Source organism: Dama dama, chromosome 23 (assembly GCF_033118175.1).
Source record: "Dama dama isolate Ldn47 chromosome 23, ASM3311817v1, whole genome shotgun sequence".
Lineage (NCBI taxonomy): Eukaryota > Metazoa > Chordata > Mammalia > Artiodactyla > Cervidae > Dama > Dama dama.
Window position 1 is genome coordinate 72,507,010 of NC_083703.1, and position 26,028 is coordinate 72,533,037.

Genomic DNA, 26,028 nt, shown 5'->3' on the forward strand with positions numbered 1-26,028 from the left:
ATTAAATTTTTTAAAAAGAGAAAGATTTTGCTGAACCAGGGAGGTTGATGTGGCAACTAGAACATCGTTTCAAGGTTCTTGGCAACCAACACAAACAGGAAAGTCTCGGACCACAGAACTGTTGTTATCTGGTAGAAGAAAGGACACTCGTTCCACCAGAGATATGCTAACTGATCTGGGGGTGATGGGCTCAAGGGCCCTTGGTAGCATGACCTAGGGTGGGCAGTAGAGGGCAAACTGAGAAGCTAACGTTTCTATTTGCATCTATTTGCTCAATGATAAATAAAATACAGCAAGGCAAGCAAGAATATATTAGGGAACTTTATGTAAAGTTCCATGAATTTTGGGCCTCTCAGGTGGTGCTAGTGGTAAAGAACCCGCCTGCCAATGCAGGAGATGTGAGAGACTTGGGTTCAAGTCCAGGGTCAGGAAGATCCCCTGGAGGAGGGCATGGCAACCCACTCCAATATTCTTGCCTGGAGAATTCCATGGACAGAAGAGACGTGGGCTACCAGCCATGGAGTCACACAGTTGGACACGACTGAAGCGACTTTAGCATGCACACACCCATGAATGTTTAGGGTAAATCATGTGACAGCAAAGCCAATACAGGGCTTCTCTAGTTATGCTTCAGTCTTTTAGGGTGAAGATGTAACCTTGGACCAATGACTTGATGCCTCTGAGCCTCACCTCCCTCACCTGGGAAAAATGATTACTGTGCAGATGAAATGAGCTGATGCATGTAGATTACTTGGGTTGATAAATGCTTGCTCTGCTGTCCTTTATATTAATGTCAGATAATGACCTTATGGCTAAAATCAGAGACTGGAGCTGCTAAGCTGGGTTTGGATCTCAACTCCACCACTTGCTAGCTAGGTGACCTTGCCCAAGGTCACCTAGACCCTCTGTGCCTCAGTTTCCTCCTCTGTTTATAAAATGAAACTAATAGGATTATTGTGATGGTTAAATGAATAGATGGTTGAAAAGCCTTTAGGACAAGAGTCTGGACACACAGGAAGTGCTATGTAAGTGTTTGTTCAATAGATCATAATGTGTTCCCTTTAACCCTTAAAGGTCCTTCTGGAGAAAAGTTAGAAAACAACAGCTTCAAAGAGAAACCAGCTATTTCCAGACTTTAATTGATAAAAGGAATGGATTCCTATAATCCCAGCGGTCCCATTTGCCTTTTAGAAGATTGAGAGGCAGAATGCGTTTGCAATGGTGGAATCTTCGGCAGGTGACTGGCCAGATTGGAGCTACTTGGGGGCATGGTCCACTTTCCTACGGCGCCTCGCGCCCTTCCACCGAGCTTGAGCGACTGACGGCTTTTCCGACACGGGCCAGGGGCGGGCCAAGGGGAGGAGGAGGGAGTGAGCTCCCGGGATCCCCTCGCCCCTCCCCCCGCGCCCAGTGAGTAATGACATTCACGGGGAAGGGAGGGAGCGCGCGAGCGAAGGAGAGGGGCAGGCTCGCGAGGCCATGTGATGCTGGGCGAGAGAGAGCCGCCGCCGCCGCCGAAGCCTCCTGCTTTCCTCCCTCGGATTTCGGGCTGTCATGGCGACCCCCAACAACCTGACCCCCACCAACTGCAGCTGGTGGCCCATCTCGGCGCTGGAGAGCGATGCTGCGAAGCCGGCAGAGGCCCCCGACGCACCCGAAGCGGCCAGCCACGCCCATTGGCCCAAGGAGAGCCTGGTTCTGTACCACTGGACCCAGTCCTTCAGCTCGCAGAAGGTAGCCAGGAGGGAGCCGGGGAACCCGATGCGCCCCGCGGCTAGGAGACTTGGGGGAGGGGACCCGGGAGGGTTTAAAGATCTGAAGATCTGCTCAGAGACTGGAGGGTAGAATCTGGGGTTGGTGGGGGGGAGCCTGGAGGACGAGGGGGCCTGGAGGACGGGGGACGCTGGGCTGCCCTCCGGGGACTGGCCTTGTCTTGGGCCCCAGGAGCACCGTCTCCCATCCTAGGCACAGACATTCTGCCTCTTTCCCTCCCAGAAAGACCCAGTCTGTTGGAGGGCTGAGAAGAGAGACAAAGGCAAGAGGAAGGGAATGGGCACTGCTGGGAAGGCGGCCTGTTGGAGGGGGCGGCTGCTGCGGGGAGGGGGAGGAGAGCTTCCTGGGGTCCAGCCTCCAGCCCCAGTCCCATCGCAGGCCTGCCCTCTGCGCTGCTATCCCGATACCACAGGCCTCGGGTCAAAGCTTCCCTGCCTCTCTGTCCGCCCGGGGGCCGTCTTCTGACTGGGGTTTGAAGGGTCTGACCCTAGCCCTCCCCTTATCCCCTCTAATTTTGAGCTGAGAAGCTACGAGTTAACCCATCTCCCCAAACCTCAGCTCGGCCCATAAGATCTGTGTTTGCGGCTCTTAAAGGCACAGACAACCCCACGGCCCTCTCTCAGACTCAGGGGAGCAGGAAGGTGGTTGGGAATCCAGCCCGGTGTTAAGTTATCGGGGTTCCCGCTTTCTGGGGGTGAGGTCCGAACACCGTGCCTGTAAGACCCGGGCACCTCTAGGGGCGCAATCTCCAACCCTGGGCTGTCCTCCCTATGAGGCACAAATTCAGCACCATGGCCAGGTCCCAGCAGCCGGGTCCTGGTGGAGCCTAAGGGTCACCCATTGCCTGACCCTTCCACTTCTCCCTGGAAGATCCTTCTGTTCCACTCACGTATTTCCCAGATGGAGAAATAGATGCCTTAAAGAGAAATGGCCTTGGAACCAGTCTTTGGTTTGATTTTGGGGTTCAGGCTCAGTTTTCATCATCTGGGAAATGGGATGTTAATAACAATTATAGCTATTTCCTCTAATTGCAGCCCCTTCTCAGGGTTGCTGAGAGGGTTGTTGAAAAGGTGTTACAGCTTATAGTTTCACACTTGTTCAGTCGCTAAGTCCTGCTCCACACTGGCATTAGTCACAGGTGAGCATACATTACTGTTTCAAACACAGAACACTGGGTCCCACCTCAGAGGTTTTGATTCAGTAGATCTGGAGTGGGGTCAAAGATGCTGCGTCCTAACAGACTGCCAGGTGATGCTGATGAAGCTGGTCCACTGACTCTCCTTTGAGTAGTTCCGAGTTTAAAGTACAGAGACTCTGAGGCCAGACAGTCCCCAGCAGAAGAGCCATCTTCCCCAATAATTCACCATGGAGTTTTTGGCAGGTCATTTTGCCTCCCCCAAAGCCTCAGTCTTATAATCTGTAAAATGGAGCTAATGGCAGTACCTTCTACAGAAGGCTATTTGTGATGGTGAAATGAGATGATGCACAAAAAGTGCTGAGAGCAGTGCCTGGCACGAGACCAGGGCTCTGTTGATAATGATATCACTAAAGTGTTAGGTAAGGAGGAGATGGAGTTAACCAAGGTCACGCGGGGACTCGTCCATAAATTATATACATGTGTGCTGAACACCTACTGCACGCCAAGCTCGATAAAGTTGCTGGGGATTTGGGAATGAGTCAGACCCACTTCCAGATGCCAGGATCTCCTCCTCCCCCAGAACCTCAGGAGCCAAGCCCCAGTGTCCAGGACTGGACAGGAAGTTGGCAGTGGCACCTCCCATCACCATTTCCCCAGGAAGCCTCCTGAGTATTTCTTATTCAGGATGAGCTCAGGGCTAAGTTGCCCCCTAAGTCGAGGATGGGACCACCCACTGCAATCCCATTTGTGACCAAGCCTCTGACCAAGGCATTCTCCTGCCTCTCTTACCAGGGCCTTCTCCTTGCCCAGGTGCCCTTGGTGGGTTCTAGAGGCAGGGTAGCCTGGCAGAAAACTCTTGGGCTGTGCAGTCAGATGGTCCTGGCTTCTGGTTTCATCTTGGGTGCTCACCGGCTGTGTGACCTTGGACACGTCACTTCACCTCTCTATGCCTCTATATCCTCCTCTGGAAAGGGGGACATTTGCATTTGGCTCTGCAGGATTTCTGGGGGATTCAGAGGACATGGACACGTGTTAAGTGTCAGGCACACAGCAGCAGCTTAGCATTGCCTTCTTTCCCATCAGTCCTAGAGGTCCCTGCCTGTATGCACAGCAGTTCCCAGAGGGCCCTCCCAGACATGGAAGAAGGCAGGTAAATGGCCTCTACCTGCCTCTCTGGCCTTGCATTTCAAGCTCTTGGGCACCGGCACCCCAGCCCTGTCCCTGCTGCCCTTGGCCATGGACCACCTCCACCCCCACTCCCAGGAGTTCCGCAGGCGAGGACTGCACAGCCCACCACTCCTCTGCTCAGAAGTCTGCAGTGGCTCCCAAGTCCGTCTGGGAAAAAGCCAGAGTTGTCATAATGACCTCAGGCCCTCCTGCAGGATCTAACCTTGCCTGGTCGTGGAACCCTCATCAATCGGGGGAAGCCTATGAAGTTTTCTCAGAATAGTGTTTTTCACTGAGTAACATCAATACAAAGGAGAATTAGATTAGAAGGAAAACCAGTCCTACCGAAGCACAGCTATTGACATATTTTCCAAAACAAATTTATTACATAATAATATGTGTTTCTGTATTAACCCACCATATCACACGATCGAGTGGCAGGACTGATAACTACTGTAATGATGAAGTCATGACAGTTATAACTGCGGCAACTGTGAAGTGATGACAGTATCTGATTCCTAGTGGTGACAATATTGCAGGCACTGCTAACACTACCATGCTTTGTCGCCTACACTCATAACTGAAGAGAATGCTAAGTGTCAGCCTGAGATGACTGAAAATAAACCTGTAATTTTCCCATCCTAGTTCAAGGACTCCCTGATTTTATTCATAGACCCCTGGGTCTAGGAATCTCCATTAAAAGCCCCTGTGCACGAGTCTTCTTGATCCCCTCTCCTCCCTCTCCCATACATCCTGCTCCAGTCACCCTGGCCATCTCACCATTTCTCAAAAATTTCAGACATCTCCACCTCAGTGCCTTTGCACGGGCTGTCCCCTCTGCCTGGAACTCTCTTCCTCAGATCACTGAACTACCCCTTCACTTTGTTCTTTGCTCAAGTGTCATCTTCTCAGAGAGGCCTGCCCTGATGGATCACTCTATTGTTTTTTATTTGGGCTGCCCTGGGTCTTCGTTACGGTGCGAGGGCCTCTCCAGCTGTGGTGCCCTGGCTTCTTTCTTGTTGCAGAGCACTGACTCTACTGAAGGCAGGCACAGTAATTTCGACACAGGCACTCTAGTTGTGGCGTGTGGGCTTCGTTGCCCCACGGCATGTGGGATCTTAGTTCCCCATCCAGGGATCGAACCTGTATCCCCTGCACTGGTAGGAGGATTGTTAACCACTGGACCACCAGGGAAGCCCCTGGATCACCCTATTTTAAATGCCCTGGACCCCCAATTCTCCTTACCCGGCTCTACTTTTTTCCTTTTTTCCCCAATGAACTATCTTTTGCCACACTATCTCATTCTAACTGCTCGTCTTCTGTCTGTACCCAATAGAATGTCAGCTCCTCGGGGGCGGTTACCTTTGTTTTGTCCCCTGCTGAGTTTCGAGCACTTAGAACAAGCCCTGGCACAGAATAAGCATTCAGTAAATAAGTGCTGAAAAAGGGCTCATGTGTAAGCTTTACGATGTTATATTAAAAGGCATTTGATTCTGTAAGCCTAAAACTGCTCTAAGAAATAAAGCTTATTAATTTTTTCAAAAAAGTATTTGAGGCCAATAAACTAAGGTTCAGAGACTCCAAGTGTCTTTTACAAAGTCACACAGCAGCTAAGTGGCTGGACAGAGACACCAACCCAGCCCACCACCATTTGTTCAAGGGCCTGGGTGAGGGGGGACAGTGCCTAACCACGACAGTGAGGCACCAGCAGGTGAATTCCAGGCACCCACAGGGGAGACAGTTTGCCCAGAGATGGCTGATGCCTGGTCACACTGAGTGGTGACCACCTAAGTCTGACCCAGCCTCCAAGAGGTGGAGATGGCAGATGGCCTTGATGGCTGCATGCCCTTCCCCCGGGCCTGGCTTCCTCCCACACTCTCCTCCCCCGCAGAATGGCACATGGCTGTGGCCTGCAGCACAGCTAAAGGAGAAAGTCTCCTTGGCTGCTTGCCAGCGTGACCCTGAAGCAGCTCCAAGCAGGACTGTCATTCCTCTAAAAGTAGTCCCCTTCCCAGGCAGGAGTCCCACCCTAGGCATCCTCACTGAAGTTGAAGGGCAGGGCCCTGGGAGCAGACACCCTACCAGGATGCACCATCAAATGTCTGGACCTGCCAAGGGCAAAGGCCTGATTTAGCTTCTGTTTCCATACATCCAGAGATCCCAGCCTGACCCAGAGGCTGGATGGCCCGGCGGAGCCTGCCAGGATGGGCTGGAGGGGAATGGGTTGGTTGGGTTCCAGCTGAACTCCAGCTTCGACTGCCCTGAAGCTCCTACAGGGCACGGGCACCACCCATGAGCTCAAAGATACACATATAAATGCTTTCCTTCGTGTCCACTCACACTTACACATATACACATGGGCACACACACTCATCCACACTCATGTACACATGCTCACACAAGACTGGATGCTCACACTTATTTGTATCCATACCCACGCACACTCGTGCACACACATGCACAGACATTTGCTCCCTTACACAGCTGCCAGTCAGACACACGCACACACACTCACACGGCTAGATCTAACAAATGCCACCCTGGTGCTCCCTCTGCCGCAGTCCCCTCCCCACCTTAGAACCAGCAGTTCCCACCCTCTGCTGAGGAGGGCAGGGCCAGCCCTGTCTCCCGCAGGATCTGATGTAGCATCAGCTCAAAGCAGGGCTATAGGGCACTCTGAGAACACAGAGTTCACCCTTTCATTTTACTAACAATTAAAAGGAGGTTCAGAGAGGGGCAGCAGTAGTTCTAAGGTCACAGAGCCTTGCTGTGGCAGAGCCAGGCTGAGGACCTGAGTCCCTGCCTCCCCATCCCACCCGCAGGCCCTGCTTTTGGCTGCTGCCGCAAATGAGTCTGGGTGAGGGCTAGGGGCTCAAGGGCTGACTACCTCTCCCTCCCCACAGTCCAGCACACAGAAGGGGTTGTTCATGTCAGCTGTGAGGGTGGGGCTCTAAGTACTCTAAGACATCAGCCAGGAGTGCCGGGCAGGGCAGTCTGTGTGTGTGTGGGGGGGGGTGGGGCGCTAACAGTGATTTTGGAACCCATGTATTAACCTCCCACACTGGCACTTTATCCCCGTCATTCCACCTCAACCTTTTGCCAGCCTTGAAGGAGTAGAATACATTCCTCATTTCACAGAAGCTAGGGATCAGAAAAGTCAAGCGACTTGCCCAAAGTCACATAGCAAATAAGCAGCAGAGTCAGGCTTCAAGTTCAGGTCTGTCTGCCTCCAAAACCTAGTCTAATTCAAGGAGCCAAGACACACATTACCCCTACCATATGCCAGGCACTGTTCCACAGGGACTAATTTATCTAATCCTCACAACAACCCTCTGAGGAAATTACTCGTGAGACTTCCACTGAACAAGTGAGGAAACTGAGGCACACAGATGGAGAGCTACTTGTAAAGCCAAGCCGTCCAGCAATTAAATGCTAGAGCTGGGACTTGAATTGGCACAGTCTGGCACGCAGCTCAGTGTTTTGACCATAACACCATGTTGCCTCTTCTGGGAGCTTACCTCTTGGCATCTGGGAGGAAGACTGGGGACACCCAGGATCAGGAGATACCACCTAGCTATGGATGGGGGTCATCAATGCTTTACCAGAAGAGACCTGTGCCTCTCTCCAGATGCCTTCTCTTTCTCCTGGGCTGGAGTCAGAAGTAGGGAGAGCTTGTAGGTGTGGATCTTGCCATCTTTTTGCTGGGGGACCTTGGACAAGCCCAGCTTTCTCTCTGAGTCTCAGTTCTCAGGGAGGGGACAGTTGGACTAGGTGATTATTAACCATCTCCCAACTCAGAACTGTTGGGCTGGATCAGGAGCAAGCTAGCCTCAAAACTCTCCATTAGCATCTACCAGCTCCAGTCTGGGACCCTCTGAACCTTAGAGAAAGATTCCGGAGAGGGCAGGTCCAGGACTCCCTGGAAGGAGCCCATGGGGCAGAGAACACTAGTCTGGGAGTCAGGAACCTTCTAGTTTTAGGTCTACTGCCAAAGTGGCTGTGTGGATTTGAGTAAGTTATTTGCCCTCTCTGGGCAATTTTCTCATCAAGAAAAACAGGGAGATGGTCCCTGCTCTGCCCAGCTACGAAAGGCTGCCGTGAGCATCCAACAACCAGATCAGAAGGTGTTTGGGGACAATAAAGGGCTAGGCTGATGTCAGCAAATTCTTTTCACCTCACTTTAGATTTCTCAAATCATTTGAGAAATTTTGCTCTTGATTATGATGATGATGAGAAATCCTGCAAATTTCCTGGCCAGATTCATGTTGGGAGGCCAGGCTGAGAGTCCAATCCTGATAATGAGACTCATGAATTAAGTGCTTTCTATGTACCAGACATTGCGTTGGTACTACTGTTAATACTTCAATTCTGCAAAAAACAAACAAACAAACAAACAAAAACCCTGAAGCCCAGAAAGTGTAAGGAATTTGCCCAAACTCACACAGCAGAGCCAGAAATCCTATCCCAGCTACTTCCAGCTATAACACCCAGGTCCTTAACCATAGCACTGCCCCTGGTCCCCAGGGCGGAGCTGTCTTCCTCCCTCCACCAGGCACCAGGCCCCCGGGAGGTACCCCACCCTCTGCTGTGCCCCAGGGGCCCAGGAATGGGTTCCAGCAACAGTGTCCCCTCCGATGTGTGACCTCTGACTCCTCTTCCCGCACACCCCGCCCCACCGGGGCAGAGGGTCCCCGTGTGTCCGCCCGCCTTCCCCGCTCTGACCCTGGCGCCCGCAGGTGCGGCTGGTGATCGCCGAGAAGGGCCTGGCGTGTGAGGAGCGGGACGTGAGCCTGCCGCAGAGCGAGCACAAGGAGCCCTGGTTCATGCGGCTCAACCTGGGCGAGGAGGTGCCCGTCATCATCCACCGCGACAACATCATCAGCGACTACGACCAGATCATCGACTACGTGGAGCGCACGTTCACGGGAGGTACGGCAGCCACGCAGGCCCAGACAGCACCCCGGAAGCTTGGAAAGCCTGGGGACCCACCCCCACCCCCGCCACCCCCGACCCAGGCCTGGTCTCCCCGACAAGGAACCACGGATTACAGGCCGGGCTCAGATACCGCACCCCCAGGACCCGCAGGTCCCCGGGGACACCCAGTTGGAGCACTGGGGCTGTAGCCTCCTCCCGGGAACTCAGGAGTCACAGACTCGGCTGCAGAATCTCCGGAGATCCCCCAGGCTCGAGCAGGGCCCAGACCCCCTTCGAAGTCCCCACAGACAGGACCCAGATCTCCCAGAGAGGCCAGGGCTCGGGCAGGACCCTGAAACCCTGTAAGCATTGTCAGGACCAACAGACTCTCGGGGACCCTGGAGACAGGCTCAGATATCTGAGACCTTTCTAGAGGTGAGCAGGGCCCAGCGCCTCAGAACGCCCCAAAGTCCTCCTCCGCCCCCTCCCTGTCTCCTTCCCTCCCTCTGGCCCTGCTCAAGTTCAGGAGTTCAGTCCCCATGGCAGAGGCAGGCCCAGATGCGCAGTGTTTTGTTTTTGTTTTTGTTTTTTTTTAAATATGAACTAGTTGCCAACATTTAAAAACCAAGGCTGTTTCGGTTTCAAACATCCAGGATTCCAACTTCTCACCAAGTCTGGCAACACTAGGCCTAGACCCCCACCTGGAAACAAGTCCGGGCAGGTGAGGAGCTGTCCCTCGAAGGACAGTCTGGTAGGGCTCCCTTGAAGAGAGGTAGGCAGGCAGGACCACACTGGGATCCCGTGTTAGCCTGGTAAGGACTTTATCTCGAGTCAAGGAAAGAGGGTGGGCCCAAGAAAGTGTTAGTCACTCAGTCATGTCCGACTCTGTATGACCCCATTGACTGTAGCCGGCCAGACTCCTCTGTTCGTGGGATTCTCCAGGCAAGAATACTGGGGTGGGTTACCATGCCCTCCTCCAGGGGATCTTCCCGACCCAGGGATTGAACCAGCATCTCTTATATCTCCTGTATTCGCAGGCAGGTTCTTTACCACTAGCATTACGTGGGAAGTCAAGGAGAGGGAGTGGGCACCAGACCGCTGGATAATTCGTGGTTCCAGGATGCTGCGGTTGGGGGGTGTGGTGCCAGAGGCTGGCCTCTCTGAAGCAGGGGGGCGGGAGGCCCAACACTGGGCCCTCCATCCCCTCCCCAGCCCCGCACTGTGCCCCGCAGAGCACGTGGTGGCGCTAATGCCGGAGGCGGGCAGCCCCCAGCACGCGCGGGTGCTGCAGTACCGCGAGCTGCTAGACGCGCTGCCCATGGACGCCTACACGCATGGCTGCATTCTGCACCCCGAGCTCACCACCGACTCCATGATCCCCAAGTACGCCACGGCCGAGATCCGCAGTGAGTGCCGGGCTCGGGGGTGGGGCCACCGGACCCTCCGGTAAAGTTGGCTTCGCCCTCCTCCTCCCTATAAACCCAATCCTCGCTCCTCCTCCTCTTCCTCCTATTTCTGTGTCTCTTACTCACTTTCTTCCTTTTATTTCTCCTCTTTTTACTCCTTCTCTCCTCTGCCCCGTGGATATCTCTCTCCATCCCTGTGTCTGTTTCTCTGCTCAGTTCTCTATCTCTCACTCTGGGTCTGTCTCTCTCTCTCTCTCTGGCTTTCCATCTCACTCACCCTGTTTTGAACTGAACATCTCTCTCCATCTCTGGACAAGAAAGTCCCTCTTTTTTGTCCCCCTCTCCTGCCCCCTCCTCTTGTCCTGCTATCCCATACAGAGGCTATTAGGCTATAGCCCCAGAGGCTTGTCTGTCCATGGGAGCTTGGACACCTTTCCAAAGGCGTCCCAGCCCCAGACACCTGGGATTGGCAGCCCAGGGCATTGAGTGACATTAGGGCTGGCATCACCAAAGATGACTGCCCAGATATTGCAAGGCCCCCAGTGGAGTCTCTGATTTCTGATTCGTCCATCACCCGGTATTGTTGTAACTGCCAGCTTGAATGTGCCCATAGCCTATGTTATCCTTTCTTTTTTTTTTTTTCAGTACTCAGTAAATAAAGGTTGGATGAAATCAGATCATCCATCAACAACTGCTTACAGACTTTGTTCCAGGCTGTATGCAGACACCATGGTGTCCTATACACAGAGGAAGTGTGACGAGCCTAAGTAAATAGATGCTTGGTAAATGGTCACTTCCTCTCAAGGAAACAAGGCTCATGTCTGAAGGTGAAGCAGGTTGTGGAACTTGATTTCATCCTTTTAGAGTGCCCCTGAACAAGACCCAGGATGTGTCTATATTGTCCTGTCCCCAGTGAATCAACAACATTTTTGAGGTCTTCTATGACCCAGGCCTTGGACAGACAGACAGAAAGAGAATGTCACAGCTTCTACCTTCCCAGGGTCATAGTTTCCTGGAAGCAGAAAGACAGATGACCAGGAAATTACAATGCAGGACTCAGTACATTGAACAACCTCTCAGGAGAGCAGTCTGGCACGCTGTATCGAATATTAAAAGGCCCACACCTTTGGAGATTGTCCTGCAATGACAGTTGGATGTGTGAGCCAAAGAAATATGTACAAAGATATGCATTGCTGCATAGGAGCTAATAGCAAGAAGCTGGAGATAACCTAGTTGTCCATGATCTGGGGAAATGAATGTGTGAATGTGTATGCGTGCTTAGTCATGTCCGACTCTTTGTGACCCTGTGGACTATAGCCTCCCAAGTTCCTCTGTCAATGGGGTTTTCCAGGCAAGAATACTGGACAAGTTTGCCATTTCCTTCTTCAGGGGTTCTTCCCAACCCAGGGATCGAACCCGAGTCTCCTGTGTCTCCTGCATTGGCAGGCAGATTATTTACCCATTGAGTCATCGGAGAAATAACCTTGTTGCCCATGATTTGGGGATTAGGTAGATAAATTCTATTTCTTAAAAACAATGGAATATTGTGCAGCTGTTAAAAAATAATAGGCATATGGTGGTGCACTGGGAAGACCCAGAGGAATCGGGTGGAGAGGGAGGTGGGAGGGGGGATCGGGATTGAGAATACATGTAAATCCATGGCTGATTCATATCAATGTATGACAAAACCCACTGGGAAAAAAAAAAATAATAATAATAAAAATTAAAAAAGAAAAAAAAAAATAATAGGCATATGGAATGCTCTCTAAGACATATCAGTAAAGAGGAAGAAAGTGAAGCATCTGATGCACTATCATTTATATATGTAAAAGGGGGTCCAGTGGCTACACAAGTGCTTGCAAACACAAAGTATATTTCTGGAAGGATGCATGAGAAGATTAAGGGAGCAGGACTAAGGGACTGTAGATTGAGAGAAGAACGATTTACTTTTCTCTGTACATTCTTTAATATTGCTTGAATTCTTAAGCAAGTATGCATGTATAGTCTGTTCAGGACTAATTGATTTAAATTTTTCTTTTCTAGTACCAGTCAGTGTTCTGATCAGGGAACACAGAGGTTAGGGCTGAAGAAGATGCCCATCCCAGCCCCTGGGGTCGTGGAGGGCTTCTGGAAGGCAGCAATATTCAAGGATGACCAGGAACTGGAAAGGGAAGTAAAAGAGAGAATCCTTTTGGGTGAAGGGATAAGAGAGGGCATGGTGTGAAACCGAAGGACACTTAATGGGGTTTATGTATATAGCCCAATGGGGGTAGGTGTGGTCCTGGTGTGAATCTAGGGAGTAGGACTGGCAGAATTGGAATTTTATCTGAAGAGCAGCAGAGAAACAGTGGTGGAAAGTGACAGGATCAGATTTGCATTTTATAAAAATCATTCAACAGAAAGAAGAGTGGGTGGGACAGTTAAAGGGCCCTGACTGTCATCTAGGTGAGCAATGATGCTGGTCTGGACTAGGTGGAAGGAGTTCCTAAGTGCTTCTGAAAGATAGAGGTGCTCCCCTATCCTGTCCCGAGTTATTTGAAGGTACCTAGAAGGCACTGGGGTGCAGAGAGGATCTCAAGGCTCCAGCCCAGCTGAGGGAGAGAGGAAGGACCTCACAGGATGCAGAAGTCATCCTGCAGTGACCCCTCCCCCATCCCAATTAGTCAAATGTCTTTCCTTGGCCTAGTCTGCCCCCCTGGAGTCTAAAGAAAGCCACATGGGCAGCCCTGGGTGACTGGCAAGAGGAGAAGATGCTGTCCTTGAACTTCAAACTCATAAAACATCAATGAGACTTAATATAGCCCCATAGCTGAAAGATCTGGGAAGTGTGCTTGCTGCTATCAAGCCAGGAGATGGGATGGTGGACAGTGAAACCTCAGAGGGCAGAAGGTGAACAATTGCAGTCACTCATTTATTTTCTCATTCTATACCATTCATTCATTCATAAACTACTATTCTGCGCCAGGCCTGTGCTGAGTTTTAAGGGAACAGAGATGAATCAGATACATTCACTGCTCCCCAGAGACTCAGATTCCAGTGGAGGACACGTACATCCAGAGATTAGTACATTGGCATCAAAATCTCCATGTACAGCAGTACATGTTGTGCACTGCACAAATCCAGGGGGCACTTTTCACATAGACTGCAATGTGAATAGATTTGTGCACTGGCAGCTAATTAATGTGCTTGGATTCTCTGGTGGAAATCTGTACAGCATACGCTGGAGGACAAAGAGACCTCCAAGAGGATCAGGAAGGGCTTCATAGAAGAGGTAATCTTGAGCTGGATCTGGAAAGGGAGTTTCAGGAATACAGGAGAAGGCCCTTCCAGTAAGAAGAAGCAGTCAGAGCAAAGGCCTAGAGGTTTGGAATGATCTGGACATTCCTTGAGTATCAAGCATTTGGAGGGGTTGAAATGTTACCATACGGGGATAGAGGCAGTTGGGGGAACTCAGTGGAAGAAGATGGAGTTGGTAAGGGAAGAGGGGGTGATCCTGCTGCATCTTTTAAGGCAAGTTGAAGAGCTTGAACATTTTCTGAGGGCAGTGAGGAGCAGTAGATGAGTTTTCGGCTGGAGTGCCATAGTCAGGTGTGTGTTTGAGGAGGATCTCTCTGGCAGAACCAGGAAGAAGGGCTTGGAGGGGAAAGAGTACAGGTGACCGGGGGTAGGTCACAGCATCCAGGAAAGAGGTCAGTGGGGGAAGGGGGACCTGAATTAAAGGAGAGTCAGAAAAATGAAAGGGAGAAGTTAAATGTGAGAAAGATTAAATAGGAAAATCAACGGAAACTGTGACAGATTTGGTTTGGGGAGGAAAGAGAAGGCAGAGTGAGGACAACCCCTGGACATCTGAGCTTCCCAGGTAGTGCTAGTGGTAAAGAACCCACCTGCCAATGCAGGAGACATAAGAGATGCAGGTTCGATCCCTGGGTCAGGAAGATCCCCTGGAGGAGGGCATGGCCACCCACTCTAGTATTCTTGCCTAAAGAACCCCATGGACAGAGGAGCCTGGCAGGCTATGGTCCATTGGGTTGCAAGGAGTCAAACAAGACTGAAGTGACTTAGCACACGTGCACACCCAGGCATCTGGCTTGGCTTAGTGCTTCAGTCTGGGGAGTATGCAAACAAGGAGGAGGTGGAGCAGAGAAGCTGATGGGGTTGGGTGGGTGAGAATGAGTTTGAGGAGCCCAAGAGATGTCCAAATGGACTTGGGGCTCAGAGGAGAGGGCAGGTCAGGTTTGCACACCACCTGACCCACTATGTCTCAGGCTCACTGGCTAAGAATTCTGGAGAAATTCTACCCCACACATGTAAACCGTTCCCATGCAGGATCTTATCCCACTTAATCTTTCCACCTCCCCTTGTAAAACCTACGGCTCACAGTTAGACTTTTTAAGGTAGATTATAGGACAGTTTCTCTCACCCATTAAGAATAATTCTCACGGTGCTGCCTTGAGTTCCATCACTGACCCATGTTCCATCACTCTGGCCTTTTTGGCATCTTTAAAAAGCCAGCTTTCCCAGAAAACATGGTCAGTGTGTCCCTATATCTTCAGGGAAGTTCCCTTGCTAGAAGTGGATACCAAGCTCTCTTATGATTTTTCATTTGTTTAACTGAACAAGCTTTTCCTTGTAGGTTACAGTGAGTGAGCACCAGACTGAGAATCAGACAGATTCAGCTTCAAAATCTCCACTTGTTGTTTACTAGTATGTTATGTTATTTAGCCTCTTTGAACTTGTTTCTTCACTATAGAAAGGGGTGGGGAAATGTAACTGAAATAGGAGCTTGTCCAGGTTTAGGGTGATATTCATTTCTGGCCAAACTCCTACTCATCCCCCAGAGTCTCATCCTCCTTGAGGTTTCTTGATACCTTATGCTCTAGACAGGTGGCCCTCTGGGTCCCACAGCATCCATTCATTCTTCATTAGAGTTTGGCCATGCTATGTCTCTTAAGGGTCTGTCTCTCCCACTAGCCTGAGCCTAAGGCAGGAAGGCATCTCATCCATCCCTATGTCCTGGCCTGAAGTGACATAGTGTCTGCTAGTTATGCCTGTTGATATTGTTACTTCGCACACTAGTATTTGAGTGGGACCTATTCCAAGTTGTGTGGGGGAAGGGAAAGGAAAAGCACCAGGCGTCAGATGAATGGGACCTTTTCTATTTTCTCCCCAGGACATTTAGCCAATGCCACCACAGACCTCATGAAATTAGATCATGAAGTGGAGCCCCAGCTATCTGAGCCCTACCTTTCTAAACAGAAGAAGCTCATGGTGAGTGCCCTTAGGCCTGCTCATTCCCCTCTCCCACCATCTTTTCCATGGAAGAGAAGAATTGGGAGGAGCTTATTCTAAGTAGAAATCATTTGATGACCTGAAATGGGAAAACCACCTGCTTGCTTTTCCAATCCTGTCTCCTCTGTCATATACTGGCTCTTTGACCTTGAGCAAGTCAATGTGCCCCTGGAGCCTCCCTTTCCTCATGAATTCAGTTGTATCTCTAAGAGCAGAGCTTTGTACTGAGATTCTTGGGTAAATGTAGTATTGAGGGAGTGCTTTAAGGAGACTCCAGTAAGGATGGGTTAGGAATGAAGAAGGAGCTAAGTTCACCTGATCTGGAGCTTAAAGGATACCACAAAGTCACCTTGAACAAAGGGATAGACTTTTATACCCCCATATTAGCCATTGGCACAAGTATTTCTCAAGTATTTTTTGGAAACTCCTTTTTGGCCGAAAGCAATTCTCTGGAGAAGGGGCAGCTGTGAGCCACTATCGACCAGCTTTTACACCCATGAAAGGGGTCTGGTCAGGACAGCTAAGCTCACCAGACTGCTGTGAGCAGCAGATGAGGATGGTTTGTAATGTTGGGGTATCCAATACACTTGAGGAATTATTTGGAGACTGGGTTTGCAGAAGGGGGGTTGGACCAAGATTCTTCCCATCCCTGGTCATCTTTGCCCTATTGAAGCCAACTCAGCTCCTCTAGCTCCTGCCTGTCCTGCCCACAGGCCAAGATCTTGGAACATGATGACGTGAGCTACCTGAAGAAGATCCTGGGGGAGCTGGCCATGGTGCTGGACCAGATAGAGGCTGAGCTGGAGAAGAGGAAGCTTGAGAACGAGGGTGGGTGCCGGTTCTGGGGTAGGTGAGTGCTGGAGCTCACCCAGCCCACCCTGTCTATGTCTCATCATCTTTCCCCAAAGATCTCAGAGGACTATCCAGGTGGTTAGGATCACGGGCCATGGAGTCAGAAAACCTAGGTTTAAGTCCTAGGTTGGCCACTTGCTAGGTGAATGGCCCTGGGCCAGGTACTTCACCTCCCTGGACCTCAGTTCCCTGTCTATAAAATGGGAAGAAGAGAGAGATATTGAGACATTGCATGAAATAAAAGACTGGTGTAGAGTCAGACAGAGTCAGATTAGGGTTCCAGGTTTGCTGCCTGTACTGTGTGACTTGGACAAGTTTCTTTCCCTATTGGAGCCTCAGTTTCCTCATCTGTAAAAGAGGATATGTATGCACATGCACAGTCACTTCAGTCTTATCTGACTCTTTGCAACCCCATGGACTGTAGCCTGCCAGGCTCCTCTGTCCATGGGATTCTCCAGGCAAGAAAACTGGAGTGGGTTACCATGGCCTCCTCCAGGGGATCTTCCCAGGGATCAAACCACATCCCCTGTGGCTCCTGCACTGCAGGTGGATTCTTTACCTCTGAGCCACCAGGGAAGCCCAAAATAGGATGGTAATAGTACACTTTAAAACCCTAACTCCATCCTGTTGAACTCTTTAAATAGTGAAAAGCACTCAGCACAGTGTTTAGAACAAACTAGTTAATTACATGTGACAGCTAAAGACATGTGCATTCTTCAGATCAGAAAACTGAGGCTCAGAGAGGTAACGTGACTTGCTCAAGGTCACACAGCTCTTAAATGGCATAGTTAGGGCGAGAACAGCTTCCATCTTGGTGGGTCCAATGTTCGTCCAGCATTTCACAGCTGAGGCTCCAAGTGCAAGGCACACACAGGTACCTAAAGTCCTAAATAGGGACATTGTCATGCATGCTGAGACCAACTGTCATAAATCCTTTCTACAAAAAAAGCACAGTATGGCTAAATGAGTAAAAAGAATATATGTTGAGTTGGCCAAAAAGTTCATTTGGATTCTTCCACATGATGTTAGGGAAAAACCTGAATGAGCTTTTTGACCAACCTGATACCTCAAGAAGAAATTTTCTCATTTCTATCTGACAGGGTGCTGGAGAAGGGCTATTATGGAAGAGTGTTCAGGGGCCAGTGGACTTAGCTGGACTACATGTTGCCCATCATTGGGAAGGCTAAGCAAGACTAAGCCAAATGATGGTCACAGGGATTCCGAGAGCAGCAACAGAGCAGAGACCCAGTGTGCAAACACATGTTAAGCATCTTCTTGTGCCACATTGACTAAAGCCTCATTGACTAAAGCAAGTGACACAGCAGAGCTAGGATTTAACGGGTGGAGGGTTGGATTCTGCCTCTTGGTGGCAGGATCAGTAAAGCCTTTGTAAATGGGTGCGCCTGCAAGAATGGGAGGAATTTGTGGCTGTTTTTGCAGGCTACTCAGGGTGAAGTGTTCTGATTTTACTTTTACTGGGTTTTAAGGGAGACAGAAACGCAGATCACCACCACCCAGATGGTGGTGGCTAGGACTGAGGTGGCCGTGGAGATGGGAAGGGATGAAAGACTGGAGAGGTATTTTGGAGATCAAAATGGGCAGGAACTTGCTGAAAGGTTGAGGGTGTGGGGGGAGGGGTGGGGAGTAAGAGGGGAGAAAGGAATCAAAGAGGACTTCTGAGGTCTTTGTCTGAGTTACTGATGATACCATTTCCTGATATGGGCAAGGGGGACCCAAGAGTTCAGTTTGGGACACAGTAAGTTTGAGATGCTTTTGCAGCACCCAAGAGGGCGTGTCACATAAGCTATTAGATATTCCAGTCTGACTTTCAAAGGAGAGGTCAGAATTTGGAGATGGAGATTTGCGAGTCTTCAGCATATACATGGCTTTTTTGGTTTTGTTATTTATTTATTTATTTTGGCCATGTGGCTTGTAGGATCTTAGTTCCCTGACCAGCGATTGAACCCACACCCTTGGCAACGAAAGCATAGAGTTCTAACCACTGAACCCCCAGGGAATTCCCACATATGTTGTGATTCAAGTTATAGAATTGGATAATGTCATGTAGAGGATGGTGGAGAGAGAAAGATGCATTGAGACCTGCTTATTAGTTATTTATTGCTTATACCAAACTGTTCCCAAACTCAGCAGCTTAAACAAAAAGCTTTTGTCATATCACACATTTTTCTGTGAATCAGGAATTTTGGAGCAGCTTGGCTGAGTGGTTCTAATTTGGGGTTGCATGATGCAGGCTGCAGTCCAGCTGTTGGCTGGGGCTGCAACACTTTGAGCTGAAGGATCGGAGATGTCTCATTCACATGGGTCTTGACTAGAGGTCCCAGTTCCTCAGTGGCTGATGGCAGGAGACCTCGGTTCCTATGTAGGCTTCATATTAGGGCTGCTTGAGTTTCTTCACAACATGGCACCTGATTTTCCCGAGTGAGTGACCCCAGAGAGATAGAAGCAGCAGAAGCCACATTATCTTTTATGATCTACCCTTGAAAGTCATTCTGTCACTTCTGCCACATTCTGTTCATTCAAAGCCAGTCATTAAATACAGCCTATATTCAAGGGGAAGAAAATTGGGCTCCACAAAAGAGATAAGTATAAAGTAATCTTAGGCATATTTTTTCTTTTTCTTTTTAAGCTGAAGTATAGTTGATCTGCAACATTATATTAGTTTCAAGTAACATTATATTAGTTTCAGGCAGTTTACCTTCTGAGCCACCAGGGAAGTCAGTTTCAAGTATACAGCATAGTAACTGAGTATTTTTACAGATTTTACTCCATCAAAAGTCTTTACAGGGCAATGGCCATAATTGCCTGTGCTATACAGTATATCCTATTACATACATAGTAATTTGCACACATAGTAACTTGCATCTCTTAATCCCATACCCCTAATTTGCCCCCCACTTCCTTCTCCACTTTGGGAACCACTGGGGTTTTTTTAATTAATTAATTAGCTGTTTTTGGCTGCTCTGGGTCTTCATTGCTGCAAGTGGGCTTTCACTACTTGCTGTGCACAGGCTTCTCACTGCGGTGGCTTTTCTTGTTGCAGCTCCGGGGCTCTAGGGCCTGTGGGTTCAGTAGTTGTGATGCACGGACTTAATTGCTCCATGGCATGTGGGATATTCCGGGACTAGGGATTGAACCCATGTCCCTTGCACTGGCAGGCAGATTCTTAACCACTAGACGACCAGGGAAGTCCAACCACTGGTTTATTTTCTCTCTTCTTTATGGAAAGACTTTCTATTTTATTATTTATTTGGCTGCACTGGGTCTTAGTTGCACCATGCAGGATCCCTGATCTTTGTTACCACATGCGAGATCTTTAGTTGCTGCATGTGAACACTTAGCTGTGGCACATGAGATCTAGTTCCCTGACCAAGGATCGAACCCGGGCCCTTTGCATTGGGAGTGCAGAGACTTAGCCAGTGGAACACCAGGGAAGTCCCAGGAATGGACATTCTTAAATAGTAATGCACATGTACATGCTTGCAAACATCTGTCTGCAGGCAAACAACAGATGCACGTGGGAGTACACTTCACTCACGCATGTGGTAACCCAGCCCACTTCATGGACACAGACACCCATGTGTGCAGCTGTCTACATGTCTACATACACAATCAGCTGCACAGATCTGAGCAGACATTCACAGAGCTAAACATACACACCATGCAGGTTGCAGACACATAGGTCCACATACAGACCCAAATCAAAATGCACCCATTGAAAGGGGATTGTGTGTCTGTAGAAACACATACAGATGTGCATATTTGCACATAGAAAGAAGCAGCTTAATGCAGTGGTTATAAGCACAGGCTCTGGAACCAGATGGCCTGTGTTCGAATCCACACTCTGCTCTGCCATTTACTAGCTATGTGACTTCTACTAAGTTACTTAACCTCTCTGGGCCTCAAATTCCCTCACCTGTGAAACAGGGATAATAGCACCTATTTGATTGGATTGATGTGTGGATTAAGGAAACGAAAGCACACTCTCCTGGTTCATCTCATACCTCACAGACTGTGCCTTCTCGTGCACCGTCACTAGTTTCTCTCATTGCCCAATATCTAAACCTTGGCGTGTCCCACGGCTTAGTCCGTGGTCCTGTTCTCAAATCTGTCTACACTCATCCAGTGCGTACCCCGGCACTTCCATCCCTTGGTCCTTCCTCCTCTCACTGTCCCTCACCCTGATCATGATCTTACCCCTCTTCTTACACAGCAGTAATTCCCTGATCCATCATTATTAGCAGCCCCTTGTCTGCACCTCCAGCTCCCTTATCCCTCTCCTACTTCATCACACTTTGCAAAACTTCAGTTCAGTTCAGTTCAGTTCAGTCGCTCAGTTGTGTCCGATTCTTTGCGACCCCATGGACTGCAGCACGCCAGGCCTCCCTGTCTATCCCAACTCCCGGAGCTTGCTCAAACTCATGTCCATCAAGCTGGTGATGCCATCCAAACATCTCATCCTCTCTTGCCCCTTCTCCTCCTGCCTTTAATCTTTCTCAGCATCAGGGTCTTTTCCAAAGAGTCAGTTCTTCGCATCAGGTGGCCAAAGTATTGGAGTTCAGCTTCAGTATCAGTCTTTCCAATGAATATTTAGGACTGATTTCCTTTAAGATGGACTGGTTGGATCTCCTTGCAGTCCAAGGGACCCTCAAGAGTCTTCTCTAACACTACAGTTCAAAGGCATCAATTCTTCGGCACTCAGGTTTCTTTATAGTCCAACTCTCACATCCATACATGACTACCGGGAAAACCATAACTTTGACTAGACGGACCTTTGTTGGCAAAGTAATGTCTCTACTTTTTAATATGATGTCTAGGTTGACCCCATGGACCATACAGTCCATGGAATTCTCCAGGCCAGAATACTGGAGTGGGTAGCTTTTTCCCTTCTCCAACAGACCTTCCCAACCCAGGATTCGAACTGGTTTCAAAACCTCAGACCTAGTTAAACCCAACTCCCCACCTATTCAGCCTATACCCAAGAGCCTAAACATGGCTGGAGAAATGTACAAGGGTGGTGGCTGATCTTTCTTTCTTTCTTATGATTATTTATTTAATTGTGCCAAGTCTTGGTTACAGCATATGTAATCTTTGGTGCCACATGTGGTATCTTTAATTGTAGATTCGAACTCTTAGTTGTGGTATGTGGAATCTAGTTCCTTGACTAGGAATTGAACCTGGGCCCCCTGCACTGCAAATGCAGAGTCTTAGCCACTGGACCACAAGGGAAGTCCCTGGCTGGTCTCGTTTTGAACTCAGGACCACTAGCCTTAGATGGCCTTCCTGCTGCCCCAGGCCTCCCACTAGATGACGATTTACTACCTCGCCTTTCTCCTGAACCCTCCAGCTGCTTCTCCCACATCCTCAGTCTCAACTCACCCCCATGCTACCCTCCCCCCAGTCTTAGTGCCCATACATACACTGTATTTTATCGATTCTAAGATGCATCTTTGTTAAATCACTTGTCAACATCCCTGAAATTGGAAGGTTTTCAGTAGTTTAATTGGCATCGCTTGTTCTCTCTCGGGTGGATATCTTACATTTGAAACTTAGAATTAGAAACTTAGATGTATTGAAAGACGGTGCGGTACTCCCTGTTGCTAACAAGAATGAACTGTTCTTGAACTAGCTAAGCCCAGTCCCTTCCCTGTGTATGGATGCCACCCACGCTCATCCACTCAAGGACAACCACAGCAGTAATTCTCTCCACTCTCTCGTATAGCATCTCTTCCCCTCTTGGCTCAATCATTCCCATCAACATGTTTTTTTTTTTTTTTCTTCCAACTTATGAAAACACTCTTGACTCATCTCATAGTATCGGTGTATCCTTCCCATCACAGCAGAACTCTTTGGAGGGGGGGCTTTTGCTCAACATCTCCATTTCCCTTCTTCCCTTTCTCTCTTGGACTCCCTCCAGCCAGGCTTTCATTGTCAGCATCTCCTCCAGCTGTTCTTGTCAAGGTCAGAAGCCGCCAAATGCAGTCTGCAGTATCAGCCTCCCCTTCTGTGACCTTCCGGCAGCATCTGACCTCAGCTGAGCCCTCTCTCCCTGGCACACTTTCTTATCTTGGTTTCTAGGGCACCCCCCTTTCCTGGGTCATCTCCCACCCCATAGGCTGCTCCTTCTCATGCTGCTTTGCTGGTTGCCTCGTGTTGCCCAAGATCTCAATCGTGATGCCCCCAAAGCTCCGCCCTTGGTCTCGTTCTCAGCTCTGTCTCCACTCATGCCCTTGATGATGCCGCTAACTGTGCCTCTAACTGCAGACACATCATCTCTCCTCAGATGTCTCATTAGCATCTGGAAGGTTCCATAGTCAAGAACAAACTTTTGCTCAGAGCTTTCATTACATTTTAGCTCCTCCTCCCATGAAACCATGAACCTCTTGAGGGAAGACACTGTGTCTTATCACATCTTCATGACCAGCACACATGCTCAGTCGTGTCTGACTCTGCGACCCATGGAACATACCACCAGATACACATTTAAAATGTTTTAAATTATTAATTAATTAATTCTTGACTGCACTGGGTCTTCATTGCAGTGAATAGGCTTTATCTAGCTGCAGTAAGTAGGGACTACTCTCTAGTTGCAGTGTGCAGGCTCCTCATGGTGGCTTCTCTTGTTGCGAAGCACAGGTTGTAGGTGCTCAGGCTTCAGCAGTTGTGGCACACAGGCTTAGTTGCCTCGCGGCATGTGGAATCATCCCAGACTAGGGATCAATCGCATGTCCCCTGCATTGTCAAGTAAATTCTTTACCACTGAGCCACCAGGGAAGCCCAGGGCTTCAGCTTTTACTCTGACCACGACAGGAAGTCATTACAGGGCTTTGATCAGAGAGAAGGACATGATCTGACTTAAGGTTTAACAAGATTCCTCTGACTATTGTGCTGAGAATAGACTCTAGGGAGTCAAAGACGAAAGATAATTGTTGTTAAGACCAGGATGGTAACAGTGGAGGTAACACCCAACTTTGGATGTTTTTTGAAAATAAAGTTGATGGGAACTGCTGCCAAAGTGTATGTGGGTGTGAAACAAAGAGAAGAATTCAATATGGCATGAGGCGTTGGGCCTGAATAACTGAATGGACAGAGGTGCTGTTACTGACGTGTGGGTGAGTGTGGTAGATTTGGGGTGATGGTCAGGAATTCAGTTTTGGACTTGTCCAGTTTGAAACACCCAGTGAACAGGCAAGTAGAGCTGGAAAATAAGCAGTGTGATATGTGAGTCCAGAGTTTAAATACATCTTCTTGACCTAGGAATCGAACCTGGGTCTCTTACATCTCCTCCATTGGCAGGTGGATTCTTTTACCCCTGTGCCACCTGGAAAGTCCCTAAATACATATATTTGCATTTAACAAGTCACCTGAGTTAAAATAAAACAAATAATAGAGGAAGTATATGCATATGGCCAAAATCATGAAAGAAGTACAGAAGTGGGTGACCTTGGGGAAACACTATGGCCGGCAGACAGAAGCCAGAGGTGTAAGTGATGAGAGAGAAGGGAGTTATGGGAAGACAGAAGGGGAGCCCGCCGCACCGCCATCTTGTTTCTCTTCCACTCCAGGGCAGAAGTGCGAGCTCTGGCTCTGCGGCTGTGCCTTCACCCTCGCGGATGTCCTCCTGGGAGCCACCCTGCACCGCCTCAAATTCCTGGGACTGTCCAAGAAATACTGGGAAGACGGCAGCCGGCCCAACCTGCAGTCCTTCTTCGAGAGGGTCCAGAAACGCTTTGCCTTCCGGAAAGTTCTGGGTGACATCCACACCACTCTGCTGTCGGCGGTCATCCCCAACGCGTTCCGGCTGGTCAAGCGGAAACCGCCATCTTTCTTTGGGGCGTCCTTCCTCATGGGCTCCCTGGGAGGGATGGGCTACTTTGCCTACTGGTACCTCAAGAAAAAATACATCTAAAGCCAGGCCCCGGGCTTGGTGTCTGACTGTCGGTGTCTCTGTGCTGTGTGATTCCCAACGAGCTCTCGGTAACCACCGTCTCGTCTCACGAACACTTGGACAGCCCCCTCCCACCCCTTGTTCGGAATAATTCTATAGTCAGTGTGAAAACATTCCATAGTTTAGGAGGAGATATTGTCAATGCCGTGAGTTGAGGCCACGGCTCTACTAAAGGAGAAAAAGATTGAGTGGGAAAGAGAGAGGAAAAACAAAAACACGAATGCCTTTTGTTTGTTTTGATTCAAGGTCTCAAGATGGAACTGTGGGGACTAGTTGGGATCTGAGGTGAGTCCCAGGCCATTTCATTCACCAGGGCCCAAATTCTGGGAGGTGCTGGGGGCTCAGAGGGCCTGACCCTCGCCTCCCCTTCCCTCTTGCCCAGGGAACTCTTCCACAGGACAAAGCCGACATCAAGACTCGACTCTTCTAAGCGGTACTTCCGGGTGGGGCTGGAGACCCAGAGACCCGCATGGGAGACCCCTGAAGATCGGCTTAGGGGCTTCATTCTTCTCCTGGACCTGAACTGAGTCAGCACTGGCTGAAGCCTAGGCCGTGACATCCAACCAGAGGCTGTATCTGGACCGATGCCACAAGCACACCCTCCCATTCCTCTCTTGATTTGAGCAGAGCGCTTGGTCTGGCTTTACCAGAAGTTCCTGAAGGCAGCGTCCATCCCATCCTCCTCCTCCCACCTGGAGTTGAGTTTTCCCACCATCTGAGGTGGACTTGCAGTAAAAGCCATGTTGACCTTCTCTCGAAGTTCAGCCCTGGCCGGAGTGTTGGGTCTGGAGATGGATGGGGTCCTTGGGTCCTTCTCCTGCCTCTGCCAAAGCCATCTCCGTCAACGCCTGCCTCCCCCATCACTCTCGGGGCTTCCTCCGTGCCCCACCATGTCTCGCAGGGGGTCTCTGCATCCACGCTGCCAGCCCCGCGGCGTCTCACTTCCCTGTGCCTTTTGCATGTTGGGAAAGGGTCTGGGTGTCACTGCCCCTCATGCTTAAAAACCACTGAAAGCCCCCAATAAAGCATCCAGGAGGAGCCGCCGCTTTTCATTTCTAAACCTGAGCTGTCCATCTAGCTCTCATTTCCAGAGGTCAGGGCTAGAGGGGTAGAGACACAACATTCAGACTCTGACTCTGACTCTCCCGACTCTGTCTCCATTTTTGACCATTTCACAAATGACTGACGGCTTTGGGGGAGCCCAAGGCATGAGCTGGGGAGACCAGGTTTTAGCTGATATGAGAGGATATTAGAGCACCTGTCCAGTATTTTAAGGCCCAGTCATGCAAGAGGGTCAGGTGACTTCCAATCTTGGTTCAAGGATAAGAATTTAATTGCTGAGTCTCACCCAGCTGCAAAGAAGGCTGGGAAATGTAGTCCCTGGTTGGCCAGCCTATTGCTCGGGAAGAAGAGAACAGATCATAAGGAGAAACTGAACGAGAAGAGGCACAGACAGACTTCTGGAGAGACCTGTAGACTCAAAGCCTCTGTGAGCTCCCATCTGCCAGTTCTACATATGCAGA

General features: G+C 49.7%; 1 protein-coding gene across 2 annotated transcripts; it reads left to right on the forward strand.

Annotated features, from left to right (window-relative positions):
• The first annotated feature begins 1,418 nt into the window (after positions 1 to 1,418).
• Positions 1,419 to 25,446, forward strand: GDAP1L1 (ganglioside induced differentiation associated protein 1 like 1). 2 transcript variants are annotated; one of them, XR_009689944.1, is made up of 7 exons: positions 1,419 to 1,734; positions 8,815 to 9,007; positions 10,225 to 10,398; positions 15,569 to 15,666; positions 16,401 to 16,515; positions 24,123 to 24,790; positions 24,888 to 25,446. XR_009689944.1 is itself a non-coding variant. In XM_061125853.1 (6 exons), the coding sequence occupies exons 1-6, from the start codon at positions 1,555 to 1,557 to the stop codon at positions 24,464 to 24,466; spliced, it is 1,104 nt and encodes a 367-aa protein (XP_060981836.1). In that variant the 5' UTR covers positions 1,419 to 1,554; the 3' UTR covers positions 24,467 to 25,446. The 2 variants fall into 2 exon arrangements, 1 of the variants encoding a protein (XP_060981836.1); XM_061125853.1 differs by having other exon boundaries at positions 24,123 to 25,446.
• Positions 25,447 to 26,028: the final 582 nt, after the last annotated feature.

Bases quoted from the DNA above. Each gene is read 5' to 3' on its own strand.
- GDAP1L1 (XM_061125853.1), top strand. From the start codon at position 1,555: ATGGCGACCCCCAACAACCTGACCCCCACCAACTGCAGCTGGTGGCCC. The intron at 1,735-8,814 runs GTAGCCAGGAGG...TGGCGCCCGCAG, and splicing joins AGTCCTTCAGCTCGCAGAAG to GTGCGGCTGGTGATCGCCGA. The intron at 15,667-16,400 runs GTGAGTGCCCTT...TCCTGCCCACAG, and splicing joins CTAAACAGAAGAAGCTCATG to GCCAAGATCTTGGAACATGA.